General features: G+C 38.7%; 1 protein-coding gene across 3 annotated transcripts in view; it reads left to right on the top strand.

The window, feature by feature from the left end:
* The window catches only part of LOC121582319 (cadherin-8-like), an 87,962-nt gene extending 78,438 nt beyond the window's left edge, over positions 1 to 9,524 (top strand). For 2 of the 3 annotated variants that reach the window (XM_041898036.2, XM_045225071.1), the window contains exons 8-12: positions 1,389 to 1,525; positions 3,418 to 3,539; positions 4,162 to 4,279; positions 7,103 to 7,354; positions 7,482 to 9,524. In XM_041898036.2, the coding sequence (XP_041753970.2) occupies positions 1,389 to 1,525; positions 3,418 to 3,539; positions 4,162 to 4,279; positions 7,103 to 7,354; positions 7,482 to 7,969 (1,117 nt within the window). In that variant the 3' untranslated portion in view covers positions 7,970 to 9,524. The remainder of the gene's footprint in view (positions 1 to 1,388; positions 1,526 to 3,417; positions 3,540 to 4,161; positions 4,280 to 7,102; positions 7,355 to 7,481) is intronic. The other variant, XM_045225073.1, reaches the window with a different exon arrangement.
* Positions 9,525 to 14,604: the final 5,080 nt, after the last annotated feature.

Genomic DNA, 14,604 nt, shown 5'->3' with positions numbered 1-14,604 from the left:
AATGTCATGGCTCAATACGTCTCCCACAGTTGGAATCTAGGGCAATGGCTTATTTATTTCATTTCCTGTAAGCTCTTTGTTTTCACTATTGTTATTTTGTCATTGTTGTTTTTTTCTCCCCTATTTCTCATGCAGAAAATACATGGGTCTGTCAACAGGTCTGTGCTGATAGGGATGAGCGGTTCCAAAGTGAAATAGGTTGAGACCCAAGGTCATGTGTGAAGGGAGATGGGGTTGGGAGGGTGGGTGGGTGGAGGAGGGTTGAAAAGAACATTGGGGAATTGGATTGGTGAAATATCAAGGCATTGGCAAAACTTTGACTTGCTTTGAGAGAGGGAGGGGCATATAGTGTAAAGGAATATCCATGTATGTTCTGTGTGACACTGAATGCATTCAAATATTGAATGTATGCATTCACATGCATATAAAATACCTTTAAGACCTTGTTGCTCTTGGTGACTTTGATGTTTCTGACTGGCAGCCTTAATTAAGGGCAATTCACATTTGTTGATAACATGTTTTTCACATGCCAAGTGTGCCATTGAGTGCATTCAAATATTGAATGTATGCATTCAAATAAACATTCAAAAAACACACTTTTCACGTCAATAACATGTTTTTCACATGCCAAGTGTGCGCGTGTGTCCTTTCTGAAAGCGTTTGAGGGATTGGCACCACACAATGCATTGTGACAAAGACAGTTCTACAGTTACAATGATTTTGGAAATCCACATAAATATTAGCTTAAGAGGCTTTCATGGTCAATGTGTCATCATGTTGTTGCTATTGGGGAGGTTGTTGAATTATATATAAGGTTATTGCCCTTGAAATGCTACTTCTGTCTTGCTTCAATTCACAGTACAGGGACATCAGAGTAAACGAGGATGGTCGATGTGGATTTGAATTTAAACGCAACTTTACATTGGATCCCTTCTACCGTGTGACTTTCCCACCCCTCCTTAGTTTGACCCCTGTGATTTTTTTCAAACGAGATCAAGGTAAAGTCACAAGGAATGGAAGGAGAGAATGTAAAGGTGAATGATAGTGTTGATGCTGCTGGGCCCTGCAGACTTCACTAATTACCTATTTGTAGGGAGGGGGACATTAAGGAGCCACTGTTTCGAGACTAAATATGACTCACGTTCACTTCAGTTTTTAAAGAACCTGCTAAACCGTGTTGTGCTTTAATGTCCTCTCCTGCTAATCTGAGGCCTGTAATTAATCCTTAGATGATAATGATTGACTTCCTACTGCTTTTCACATACATTAATCCACAGGAACCTCTTGATGGATACGGCTCCATTGGTTGGTGCACCCAAGGGATTGTTGAGAACGGTTAGTTATGTGCTGCATGTAGAACTTCTGATGATTTTCTCTATTTTTTTTAGGTACTTTATTGATCGCCACACTGATCTGGAGAGGCAGTTCAATATTAACGTAGATGATGGGAAGATCACGTTGGCCAAACAGCTGGACCGAGAGACAGATATGTGGCACAACATCACAGTAACAGCCACTGAAATCAGTAAGTAACATTTCCAATAGAAATTGTTACGCTGTTTGTAGTCTACTACATAATTAACTAAACGCAATTTCCTTTTCAAATCAATCCAATGATGAAGGACGAGTGTAGACTCAGGGGGAAGACAGCTGCTTGTGAACATTCAGATCTGTTTACTAACACAGTTTGAACAATTTCATTGCTGCCTCCAACAAAGGAGTGACTGGCCTTCATAATCCTCTATAAAATAGTCTCGCACTTGTAACCTATCTCATGTTAATGGCCGTAGAGTGTGGTACAAATAATTAGTGTTTGAATTCACAGGGGCGGAAAATATGTTAAACTGCAGAATTTTGATTGAATTAAATAGCTCAGTAGTCAATTTGTGGAAGTGCAAGTACATTAAGACATATCAAATAAACAGTTGTAAACACAAACACGAACGTTGTATGCACCAATGCCAGCTTCCATTACAGATACAGGAACATCTGTGATCCAGGAAACTGACTGATTATACAACATCTTCGAGGCAGAACTACAAACAACTCAAACCATATGTAAACCTTTATTTGAATACAGATTGTTTCAGGGGGACTGTATGTTGCTATAAAACGTAATGTACGCCTTGAAGCTATTGAATGAGAAATGTACAATACTTGTAACTTTCTCTCCCTTTCTTAATCAAAGGGAAACACACTAATTGTCACAACAATAAAAATACATTTAAAAATGCTTTATTATATCAAAGCTATGCTATAGAGCATACATTCATGGCATGTTATTGTAAATGCAATGTCTCTGTTGATATTCATGTTAGCTTTGTCATGTCGGGAGCTACACATTTCACTGTGCCTTTCATGACTTTTGCTAAATTGACTATGACTCAAGACAGCAGCATCACTGAACAAACTTAATAGAAATTTACCAAAATAAATATGTCTGTTTACTATTCTTTGTGGATTGGAGCCAAACAGGAAGAGGAAGAATTGTGTTCCCAGTCCAATTCCATTGCCATTTGCCACCCAAAGGGTGTACTGTTCTGCTGCTTGCACCAGTTGACATCTGAGTAATCAGATTGCAATGCTTGCTGCGGTGGAGTGAAAGTCACTTCAACAGAGCACAAGGAAAATGTGGACACTTCTCTTTTTCCCACTCTGTCCATCTATCACCTTCTAGCAAACTGTCTATTTTAGTTTCTCTCTGTTTCCTACTCTTTCTCTCCTCTCTTATGCTCACCTCTGGGTATTTTGTCCTGAAGCATTCTTAAGTGTAAAATCCTCCACTTGCTGCAGTGTTATGTGAGTGAGCTAAGGGGTGCTTATATCACAACCTTATATCACAACCATATATCAAAACCATTTTCAGTTTTGTGACAACATGGATCATGTACATCATTGTTTTGAATGTTAGCTATCTGTATGGTCTCAAAAACATACAAACAGAGGAAAGGTGTCAACATCCATTTGCTCTATGGACCAAATTAATAGATACAAGTTAGTGGTTGCAACACTTCTTAAATACAATAAGTTACCTCATAAGGGACTGTCAATTACGTGCGATGAATAATCACAATAAAAATGGAATCTAATTAAATTGCCCTTTATTATCTTTTTAGACTTCTGCTACCGTTGATTCATTAATATGCATTTTTTTAACCTTCATGCATAAAACATGAGCGTGTTCAGGAGATTTCAAAAGCACTTTGAATGTGATTTTTTTTCTCACCAATCCTGTTTTGCATTCTTGATATCAGCTAAAACTCAGATTGATCTGTCTTTCTATCAGACTAGGGAATTAAAGAAAATAACAGAAGAAAAAAAAATCTGGGTCATGGAATTTACCTGGGATTTAATTTCCCGCTGTACAGTATCCAATGTTATTGTATTCATTGACTGTTTTATGGTTTTGTTTATCAGGAAACCACAGCCAGATATCACGGGCTATCGTGGCCATCCGAGTGCTGGACATCAATGACAACGCCCCAGAGTTTGCGACGGAATACGAGGCTTTCCTCTGTGAAAATGGCAAACCTGGCCAGGTAGGGGGCATTCATCAAGGCTGCCATTGTCGTCTTCCCCTGTATCTCCTCAGTAATGATCAGCCATGGTGAATTATAGCCTATTTATTTCACTGGGAAAGTACAGAGGCAGGAGTGTGGCCTTTCTCTGAGACACTCCTCCCCTGACACAACACACAGAGACTGAGAGACAATGAAAGCAGTCGGAATTGATCAGAGTGAATCATAATTCAGAGTTGTCTTTCATGTCCTCCTCCAGATGGCACAATGGATCTCTAGCCAAAATTCTGGACAAATGCTTTGCATTTTCCTTCACATTAATCCTATTCATTCAGACGACTACAGTAATAAATAAAAAAAGACCGATGATAGCTGAATTCTCATTTCTAATCAGTCACAGACATACAGCTTGATAAGAACTATGATAGCAGATAAATAGATGTACCCAGAAACCAAAAGTGTGCCAGATGAGACAGCACCACATTGATAACAATCTCAAATTCCTGGAATGAATGGAGGATATTTTTCATTTTCTCTGAGCCAATGTCACGGTCAGGCTTTTTGTGATGGCAAAAACAAAGTAATGGATGACCTATCTCTCTAATGGGATTGGGCTCCTCTCTTTCTGTCTGTGTTTCCACAGGTGATACAGACGGTCAGTGCTGTCGACAAGGATGACCCAATACAGGGACACTACTTTGAATACCGCCTCATCCCAGAGATGTTAAACAATCCTAATTTCACGATAAAAAACAATGGAGGTAAGGACAGAACATGAGAGAGAGAATGACAAAACATGTCTTCTATCCTGCAACCTATTAGTCCAATCGAATATATCAAAGTCAAATATATTATAATATATTAGCATATTAACATATTAGTAAAAGATTAAATCTGGTTGGATTACCGTACCCAGTAGTTAGCAGATGCCTAATAGCCTGGTCATCAGCTACTCTTTACTCCCCAGTGCATTTTAAAAGAAAGTATATTAGTTGAATCCAAATGGTCTGTCACGATCGTTATAAGAAGTGACGGACCAAGGCGCAGCGTGATAAGCGTACATTATTTTAATGAGTACACATACGAACAAAACAATAAACGATACGTGAAGTCCTAGGGTTAACCACAAACCTTACGGATCAAGATCCCACAATACAAAAGTGCCAACAGGCTGCCTAAGTATGGTTCCCAATCAGAGACAACGAGAATCAGCTGCCTCTGATTGGGAACCACCCTGGCCAACATAGAAATACAACGATCTAGAACAGAAACCTTGAAAACTACAACATAGAAACTAACACCCTGGCTCAACATAAAATAGTCCCCAGAGCCAGGGCGTGACATTGTCTGCGGGTAGTCTTGCAGCTCAATGTAGGGTGACTTTCTGAGAGCTGTTGCCGCATGGCAGATGGCACTACATTTGTTTGCTAAATACGGTGATTGGTTTAGCTGGCTTTCTGGTCTCCTTTCTCCCCATCCCCTGCTCTTTTCCATTACTCTCACTGAAGAGCCCACTCTCATCCTGATGTTGTTGCGTAATGTTTTCAAAGAGCTTGGGGCGAAGAATCTTCATCTGGTTCTGTCCGTCTGTTTTGATGCGAAGGCTGCAGGCAAGAGGAACTGCTGTGTCTAGTTGTTAGTAAAAGGAAAATATAAAATCTGGACATTAAATGGAAACCTGCCACCATGGAAACAGGTGTATTAAGAGAAAAATCTGATACGTTTCTGAATCTAGAGGAATTTTTTAAGAAGAAACCACAGGCAACATTGAAGCAATATTTTCACATGTAGATATCATTAAGATATTAATTCAACTGCCCAGAGACTAATACAAATATAACCTTATCACTAACAGTAGAGACAGGTTTTTACATTTTGATGTTCACATTTTCTCAGCAAAAATTGGATTGTGATAAATGTAATACTGCTGTATTGATAGGAACTAGCATTTTACCAGACAATCTTATCCAAAGCGACTTACAGTAGTGAGTGCAAACATTTGTATATTTTTCGTACTGGTCTCCCGTGTGAATCGAACCCACAACCCTGGCATTGCAAGTGCCATGCTCTACCAACAGAGACATACACTGATTGTACAAAACATGACATAGACTGACCAGGTGAATCCAGGTGAAAGCTATGATCCCTTATTGATGTCACCTGTTAAATCCACTTCAATCAGTGTAGATGAAGGGGAGAAGACAGGTTAAAGAAGGATTTATTTTTTAAAGCCTTGAGACAATTGAGACATGGATTGTGTATGTGTGCCATTCAGAGGGTGAATGGGCAAGACAAAAGATTGAAGTGCCTTTGAAAGGGGGGTATGGTAGTAGGTACCAGGTGCACTGGTTTGAGTGTGTCAAGAACTGCTGCGCTGCTGGGTATTTCATGCTCAACAGTTTCCCATGTGTACCATGAATGGCCCACCACCCAAAGGACATCCAGCCAACTTGACACGACTGTGGGAAGCATTGGAGTCAACATGGGCCAGTATCCCTGTGGAATGTTTTTGACACCTTGTAGTCCATACCCCGAGAAATTGAGGCTGTTCTGAGGGAAAAAGGGGGTGCAACTCAATATTAGGAAGGTGTTCTTCATGTTTTGTACACTCAGTGTATACTGACATACTGTATACTGGATTTTTTAAATTTATTATTATGATGGAGACACTTTTGGGATGAAGTTGCTACAATGTGATGGACAACATGTTTCCTTTAGGCTTTATTGCTAATGTTTCACGTCTCTCTGCCACACATGCTCAGAGAGAGGGTAGACAATTGAACTGCCCTAATGGAAAAAGCACATTAATTTCACATGTGAACATGTGAAGTGTTCCAAAAACACGTTTTCATGTGATTACATGTCATCTCATGTGAAGTTAATGTGATAACATGTGACAACATGTAAAGCAACATGTGATAACATGAAACTACAAATGTTGAAACGTGATCACATGTAAAATGTGTTCCAAAAACACGCTTTCACATTATTTCAAATGTGAAATTTCATGTGAAATCATGTGATTTCCCACATGTGAAATCATGTGGCTTTTTTGTAAAGGTGAGACTATCATAAACATATTTTCTGTTACACCAGCTTGAGTAGAGTCTTACAGGAATAAGAGTGTTTGACAATATGTGGGTGAGTGGATATGCTTAGCTGGATAATGAACACAGAGCTCACAGAAGTGTCATCAAAGAGCCCCTGGCATCTCTCTGAGTTGCCTTGTACCATCTTCTAAGTCAGTGTCGCACTCACGTCTCTTCATTTCCACATCTTAGTAAGGGTATGACAAAATAGGGTTCAATCTCTTACAGAGTTCTGCTATTGGAATATGGTGAGGAGGAAGGTGACTGAAAGCAATTAACAGAATATAAATGTGAGACCACAAACCACTTGGCAGGGCAATGCAACTGCTGTTTTTCTAGTGTCATCACCTCACCCTCATTTGGAATTGCCCCCAACATTTTTTTTTACTCGATTGCAAAACATTTTGGTTTGTCACTCTACAAATAAACATGCTCTTACTCAACAGAAGCTAGTTTGCTACATGTTTTTTTTACAGCTACTTTCTCTCCCCACAGACAACTCCATCAGTGTTTTAGCCAAGCATGACACCTTCCGGCGCCAGAAACAGGAGATGTATTTCCTGCCCATAATTGTGACTGACAATGGAAGTCCTCCAATGAGCAGCACTAACACGTTGACCATCCGGGTGTGCGGATGCAGCAGGGAGGGAATAGTCCAGTCATGCAACGTGGAGGCCTATGTCCTACCCATTGGCCTCAGCATGGGAGCTTTGATTGCCATTCTGGCCTGCATAATACTACTTTTAGGTAAGATAATACTGATACTTAATGCAATTTGATTACATCTGAAAAATACAGACATGTAACATTGGTAAACTTCTACAAACATTGTCTTTGTGAGCACATGACTTTGACATGTCCTCTTGTTCGGCAGTTATAGTGGTGCTGTTTGTGACGCTGAGAAGACACAAGAACAAGCCACTTATCATCAAAGATGACGAAGATGTGAGGGAGAACATAATCCGCTATGACGATGAGGGGGGTGGAGAAGAAGACACTGAGGCCTTCGACATTGCCACACTGCAGAACCCTGATGGTATCAATGGCTACCTGCCCCGCAAGGATATCAAGCCAGACCTGCAGTTCATGCCAAGGCAGAGTGGTGGGCCTAACGGTGTGGACGTGGATGAGTTCATCAACGTCAGACTCCACGAGGCAGACAACGACCCCACAGCCCCTCCCTACGACTCCATTCAGATCTATGGCTATGAGGGCCGGGGCTCAATTGCTGGGTCTCTGAGCTCCCTCGAGACTGCGTCCTCAGACTCAGACCAGAACTATGACTACCTCAGAGAGTGGGGTCCGCGTTTCAGAAGACTTGGGGAGCTCTACTCAGTGGGTGAAAGTGATAAGGAGACTTGACCTTTGATCAGCAGAGACCCTTTGATTTTGTCCACATACTTGTGTATTATGCTAGGGTTTGCCGGCTTTTAGAAACAGCTGTTTACAAAAGGGGGCCACCTTTTGGACTCTTAGAGTGAAGTATAGTGTTCATCATCTATCACATCAAGCGCTTTGTATTGTTGAGCCAAACTTAACAATGTCTATATTAGGAAGTCTATGATTCTTGTGGAGTGTAACTTAGATTCCGTCGTGGAGTGTCTAGCAGTATTTTGGGTATTTTTCATTCGCTGTGACTGCCAGAAGCATAAAGACCTGGATTCTTGGTAGTTGCCTGATGAAAGAAGAGAAAGGGATTGTATGACGTTGGAGAACGTGGAGGTTCAACCACAGAACAATGGTACTACTGAGTGGCCCTCGTCTCAGATCTCTACCCACCACCCAGATAATCAGAGATAAAATAGGAAACTAAAAGAAAAAGCAATATTTGGTCTACATTACAATGTTGAATGTATGTATGATTTGAAAAAGCAAAAATGAGAACCACTACAATATTGGCTTTAAAATGAATTTGTTGAGATATCATTTGATACCAGGTGGCCACATTTATAAACTGTCTGAGCCAGACGGCTTGCTTTGTACAACTATTTGTATTTACACGCTCCAAGTGTGGTTTGCAAATATTATTAGCCTATAAAAGACTAAAGCGAAAGACAAAAAAAGAGAAATGTAGAAACTTTGAGGCCTTCTTTTTACAGAAGCAAGCATTAAATACAATTGTATTCAAATGTTTTTTGAAAATAATCGTGTTGATTCCTCATTATCGTTGTATGATTTGTTTTTTTATATATCTGTTCTTATTTGCGTTTTTTTCTGTGCTACAGGTTATAAGTGAGTGCGAGTTTAGAATGATCCCTTTTCTCAACTGTTCTTTCCACCACTGAAACTATTTCATCACAGCTGAACTTGTTGTTTGGATATTGCTGTTAATATAGTATACAGAGAACAGGAATTACTCTATAGTAAAATATTGGATGGAAAGGGAACTTTTACACACACAATTAATGTATACTGTTTAGCATTATTCTGTATACAGAGTTACCAGTGACCATTTAAGCACAATAGCTGGGATAATTTAATTGATGTGAATATTCGACCCCTCAATTTTCAATTTCATTTAGGAATCACTGGTAACATAAACCCATAAAAATAAAATACAGACTCTTGCATATTGTGGTACACTGTATGATATTAGACAAAAAAGACATGTACATAGAGTTACTGCTAATATCCTTAGCTTTCATTGAGGTGGTAGGTTTTGTCTATGCACGTTAGCTCTTGCACATGAGAATCTAAAATGGCGCTACAGCTGCGTGCATACTCAATTTGTACTGATACAGTATATAGCAGTTCTCAGTAGACTTAACGATATATATGAAATAGTCTTACATGCAGATCATATTTTCTACTGTGCTTTAATGTTTATAAATGTGTATGTTGAATTATTTACTCCCTGTAATGTAATCTAAGATACCCTGTATTGTTTCCTACTTTGTGAAATATATTTTTATAAATATTGCTGAATGGGTTTGGCTTTCTTTAGCAGCTAAGATGGTTGGAATAAGAGAGCTTTGCACAGTTCCTACTTGAATTATCGATGTACATAATTGTGCATCAGGAAGTACAAATATCAAAATGTCAACATGTCACATATCTTGTAATTAGGAAGAATTTATTTGGCAGTTGATGCACTGACTGGTTTTAAAACCTACAGTCAGGCCCGAAATTATTGGCACCCTTGATAAAGATGAGTACGGAAGCATCTTGTTCTAGTATCTTGTTCAAACAAGTTAGTATCTCATTTGAACGACTTAGTTGTTATTGTCTAATTATGACTCATTTGTTATGCAGTTGTGCTTGTCAGACCTTTGCTGCAGCCATTCATTCACTGATTCCATCCATTGATATGATTATTCATTGACAGTTCTTTGAATGCCAGAGCATGTAAGTGTGCAAACAAAATCTCACTGTTTTCCCCAATTTGACTTCAGATTCTGAAGTTGATCCACTTTTCTCCAAATGTTTTGAAGTTGCTCCAAACATCACATTTCTAAGTGTTTTTGATACCATGGGTTGCTCTTCCTGCTCAGCATCATCTTTCATTAATTATGAATGCTTAAGTTAAGGTTTAAAGTTTTGGATAGGGTTAAAACAAAAACAACTACACTGTTAAGTTTAGGCATTCATTCTGAATGGTTAACGTAAGAGTTAAGGTTTGGGATAGGGTTACTGGGATTGAACATGCGACCCTCGGAAGGATGAATTTAGTATCTCGAATGACTTAGTATCTTGTTTGAATGACTAAGTAATTAAAAAAAAAAAAAATTAGCTTCAGGGCTTCCGTAGATAAGCAAAAAAGATTGTAAAAAATAAATAATACAAATACTAAGCTTTATTGTATGCTATTTTTTTTTTGAAAATCAGATTTTCATTTCATTTTATTTTATATACTAATACAGTTGCTCAGGGAAAGAGATTTTGTTTTACCTTTAAATACCTCACCTTGCGAGGATAATAGCACTGAGGCTCTTTCTAAAATGTTGAATGAGCTTGGAGAACACATTGGGAGGGATCTTAGACCATTCCTCTATACATAATCTGTCCAGATCATTGATATCCTTTGTCTGCGCTTATGGAATGGACAGCTACAGGTTTTTAATTGGGTTCAAGTCCGGAGACTGAGATGGCCATTGCAAAATGTTGATTTTGTGGTCAATTAACCATTTCTTTGTGGAAATTTGATGTGTGCTTAGGGTTATTGTCTTGCTGGAAGATTCACTTGCGGCCAAGTTTCCGCCTCCTGGAGAGGCAACCAGGATATTGCCTAAAATGTCCTGGTACTGGGTAAAGTTCATGATGCCGTTGGCCTTAACAAGGGCCCCAGGAGCAGTGGAAGTAAAATAGCCCCATAACATCAAAGATCCACCATCATATTTTACAGTAGGTATGAGGTTATTTTCTTCATATGCATCTTTCTTTTGATGCCAAACCCACCACTGGTGTGCGTGGCCAAAGAGCTCTATTTTCATGTCATCTGACCATAGCACAGGTTCCAGTCTAAGTGCCAATGCCATTTAGCAATCTCCAGGTGTTTACATTTGTTGGATGACATGAAAATATAGCTTTTTGGCCGTGCATGCAGAATCTCTTTCTCTGAGCAACTGTATTATTATAAAATAAAATAATAATAAAAAAAGAAATTGCATACAATATAGATCAATATTTGTATTATTTATTTTATGCTTTTTTGCTTATCTTTATCAAGGGTGCCAATAATTTTGGGCCTGACTGTATTTCCTCAAGAATTCTGTATTTTTTGTTGGCATGGAAAGCAAAAAAAAACATTGACATTTGAGCCAGTAAAGTAAAAAGTATGTTACAATCAAGGTCACTGACTGTGAACCTAAATGTTAAACGGCAGGCAGAAAAAAATCAGGAAATGTCAACTGCTTATCATTTGTTTCTCCTAGTAGCTTTTCTTTTCTTGAAAAAGTACTGTGGTGATGAAGGCATGCCTTTATCCACATAAAATGCTGGGATTGTTCTCAACCTATGCTGTCTTAAAGAAATACATTATCAGTTTAACATTATGGAATTAAGTAAATTTAACTTTACACATCACATACATTGTCTAAATTGCTTGTGCATTGAATGTGGGGGACTTATACTTGTCTGTTCAGCAGAAGCAAAAGTAAACTTCACAGCTTTTGTTTGATCAGACTGGGTAGCTCAGCTCTGAACAACATGAAACTGTCCATAACAAAGATCCCTCCAAGGGCTTGAGATATTGTATTCCATTTCTAGGGCATAACGTAGAAAAGCGACTAATGGATTTCTGTACAACATGTTCTCAACTATTTACAAAGAACAAAATGGCTCATGTCCCATTACAATATGTAGAGGACTATGCAGGTATGCAAGGTTGTTACCATCAGTGACAGAGGGTGGAAAAAGTTTAGCGTGAGCTCACTTGGTCACTGAACTTATTTCCTTTTATGAGTAAGTGCCCCTCTTCATGTGTCTCATTTCGGTCAATTGAATATGTATTCATTTTTATTTTAAATGAAAATAACAGTTTCAAAAAGCTATTTTTGTGAACATGCAATGCCATTAGACCATTTTCTTCAATTTGATATCTGCCAAAGCCCGTCAACCTGCAAATAAATATTGTGAAGTCTGTTAAACACATATGTTTTTCAATTAGATTGAACAGATGTTCTTTATGTATACCCTCTCACCTCTAATTTCTCTTCAAAGAAAGTAAACCCAACAACATTCCATCTTGGAAAGTTACCTACTCATGTAAAAAGGTTTCTCATGGAATGAATATTAATTCAATTGAATTCCATTGTATGGCTCTGTGTTATATAGTAATAATAATCTGTCCCTCATTGTGTTATCAAACAAAAGAGAGGCTTAGAGGCATTGCAATTTTCGCTTTTTTACTCACATTTTCTTAAAAAGATAGATTTATTTTGAGCATCAGCTTCTCTCATGGTTAATCCTGCTGAAAGATTAGAGTTCAATTTTATCTGATATTGTAACGACTCTTTATGAATAACAAAATAACTTGATCTTGTCAATTACTGACTGTGCTTGAATTAATTTATATTGTGTTACACAGAAAGAGAGTGGGGGGATCATTTATTTCTGTCTTTGTTTATTTGAATCCCATATACTTCATAGGCAGTTAGAAATGTGGATATGCTGTAGTAAATCACCATAAAATATAGTCATATGAAGCTAACTCATCCCACCTAAATACTGCAATACTAGTATACTTTACTGCAAATTATACTGAACAAAAATATAAATGCAACATGTAAAGTGTTGGTACCATGTTTCATGAGCTGAAATAAAAGATCCCAGAAATTTTCCATACACACAAAAAACGTATTTCTCTAGAATTGTATGCACAAATTTGTTTACATCCCAAAAAGCTGATTAAATAACATGATCATTACACAGGTGCACCTTATGCTGGGGACCATGAAAGACCACTCTAAAATGTGCAGTTTTGTCACACAACACAATTATTTTGAGAGAGCATGCAATTAGCATGCTGACTTCAGGAACGTCCACCAGAACTTTTGCCAGATAATTGAATGTTCATTTATCGACCATAAGCCGCTTCTAACGTCATTATAGAGAATTTGGCAGAATGTGCAACCGGCTTCACAACCGCAGATCACATGTAACCTCACCAGCCCAGGACCTCCACATCCGGCTTCTTCACCTGCAGGATCGTCTGAGACCAGCCACCCGGACAGCTGATGGAACTGAGGAGTATTTCTGTCTAATAAAGCCCTTTTGTGGGGAAAAACTCATTATGATTCGCATGTCCTGGCTCCCCAGTGGGTGGGTCTGGCTCCCAAGTGGGTGGGCCTATGCCCTCCCAGGCCCACCCATGGCTGCGCCCCTGCCCAGTCATGTGAAATCCATAGATTAGGGTCTAATGAATTTATTTCAATTGACTGATTTCCTTATATGAACTGTAACTCAGTAAAATTGTTGAAAATGTTGCATGTTGTGTTTATAGTTTTGTTCAGTATATTTAGAGCAAGGTTTCACTCCTTGATTCATTTTCTTTTTAAATTGACGTACTCCATAGAAAAGTGAATCCAACCTGTGTGACCCCGGCAGACCAACTGGCTCATTTGCAGTCACAGTTCCTGCAGTCACAGTTGTGTTTTGTCTGCAGGTCTGACAGAGACTGCTTAACTAAACAGCAAATCTAATTATCTTCCCACTTTTGTCACGTAATGGAAGTGCCCCTCTGGTGACAACCTTGTACATGTTCTCTACTGAGTTGAAATACTGTCTGGTGGCTCCTGATGGTGTGGGGCAACTGTAATTATGTTGTCTAAAGTGCTGCCTCCATCACAAAAACATCAGCACATGCATATGTAAGAATATGTTGGACTGCAGCTTATTTAGATAGTGTGTTTTGCATGTTTAAATATCCCAATCCATCTGTCTATCATGACCCTTGTCATGACACTTCTGTCTGACTGTCCATAGACCACATTTATTGGCCATAGACCACTGATATTATCACTACCATCACTACCATTCTGTTTTTCCCCGGTTTCTTTACACTTGGCAATATATGACCAGAATGCCTCCTAGCCCAAATCGGGAAGGTGGTATTACTAGATCCTGCCTACTGTGACCAGATTTCACCGGATGTGGGCACAGATCCAATCACAGGACGGATGTTATTGCTAGATTTGAAAAGGCTCATTCATAGTCAGTGTAGTCACAGCTGACACCTAGGCCAGAGCGGTAATGTGGTTCCATGTTTAGCCAATTAATGATTACTGTATATCAACATGTCTCACAACATCAAAAAATAATGTCTGTAGTAGATGGTGGCTATGTACACATCTTCAAATGCCAAGACTAAGTTTAAATTGAACACATTATAATTGTGCCATTCATTATATGCTTAAGAGTATTTTACCTTTGGTCACAGTCTCATTTAATGTATTATTTATTTTGAATGTTTTGATTGAATCTATTTTTAGGAGCAGGGTTGTGGTGATTGGTAATGCCGTAACACAGTGGTGCTGATCATGCACTGTGGAGTGCATAAT

This window comes from Coregonus clupeaformis, chromosome 15 (assembly GCF_020615455.1).
Source record: "Coregonus clupeaformis isolate EN_2021a chromosome 15, ASM2061545v1, whole genome shotgun sequence".
Lineage (NCBI taxonomy): Eukaryota > Metazoa > Chordata > Actinopteri > Salmoniformes > Salmonidae > Coregonus > Coregonus clupeaformis.
The sequence above is the reverse complement of the archived record's forward strand: the minus strand, read 5'-3'. Positions and strand labels throughout refer to the sequence as shown.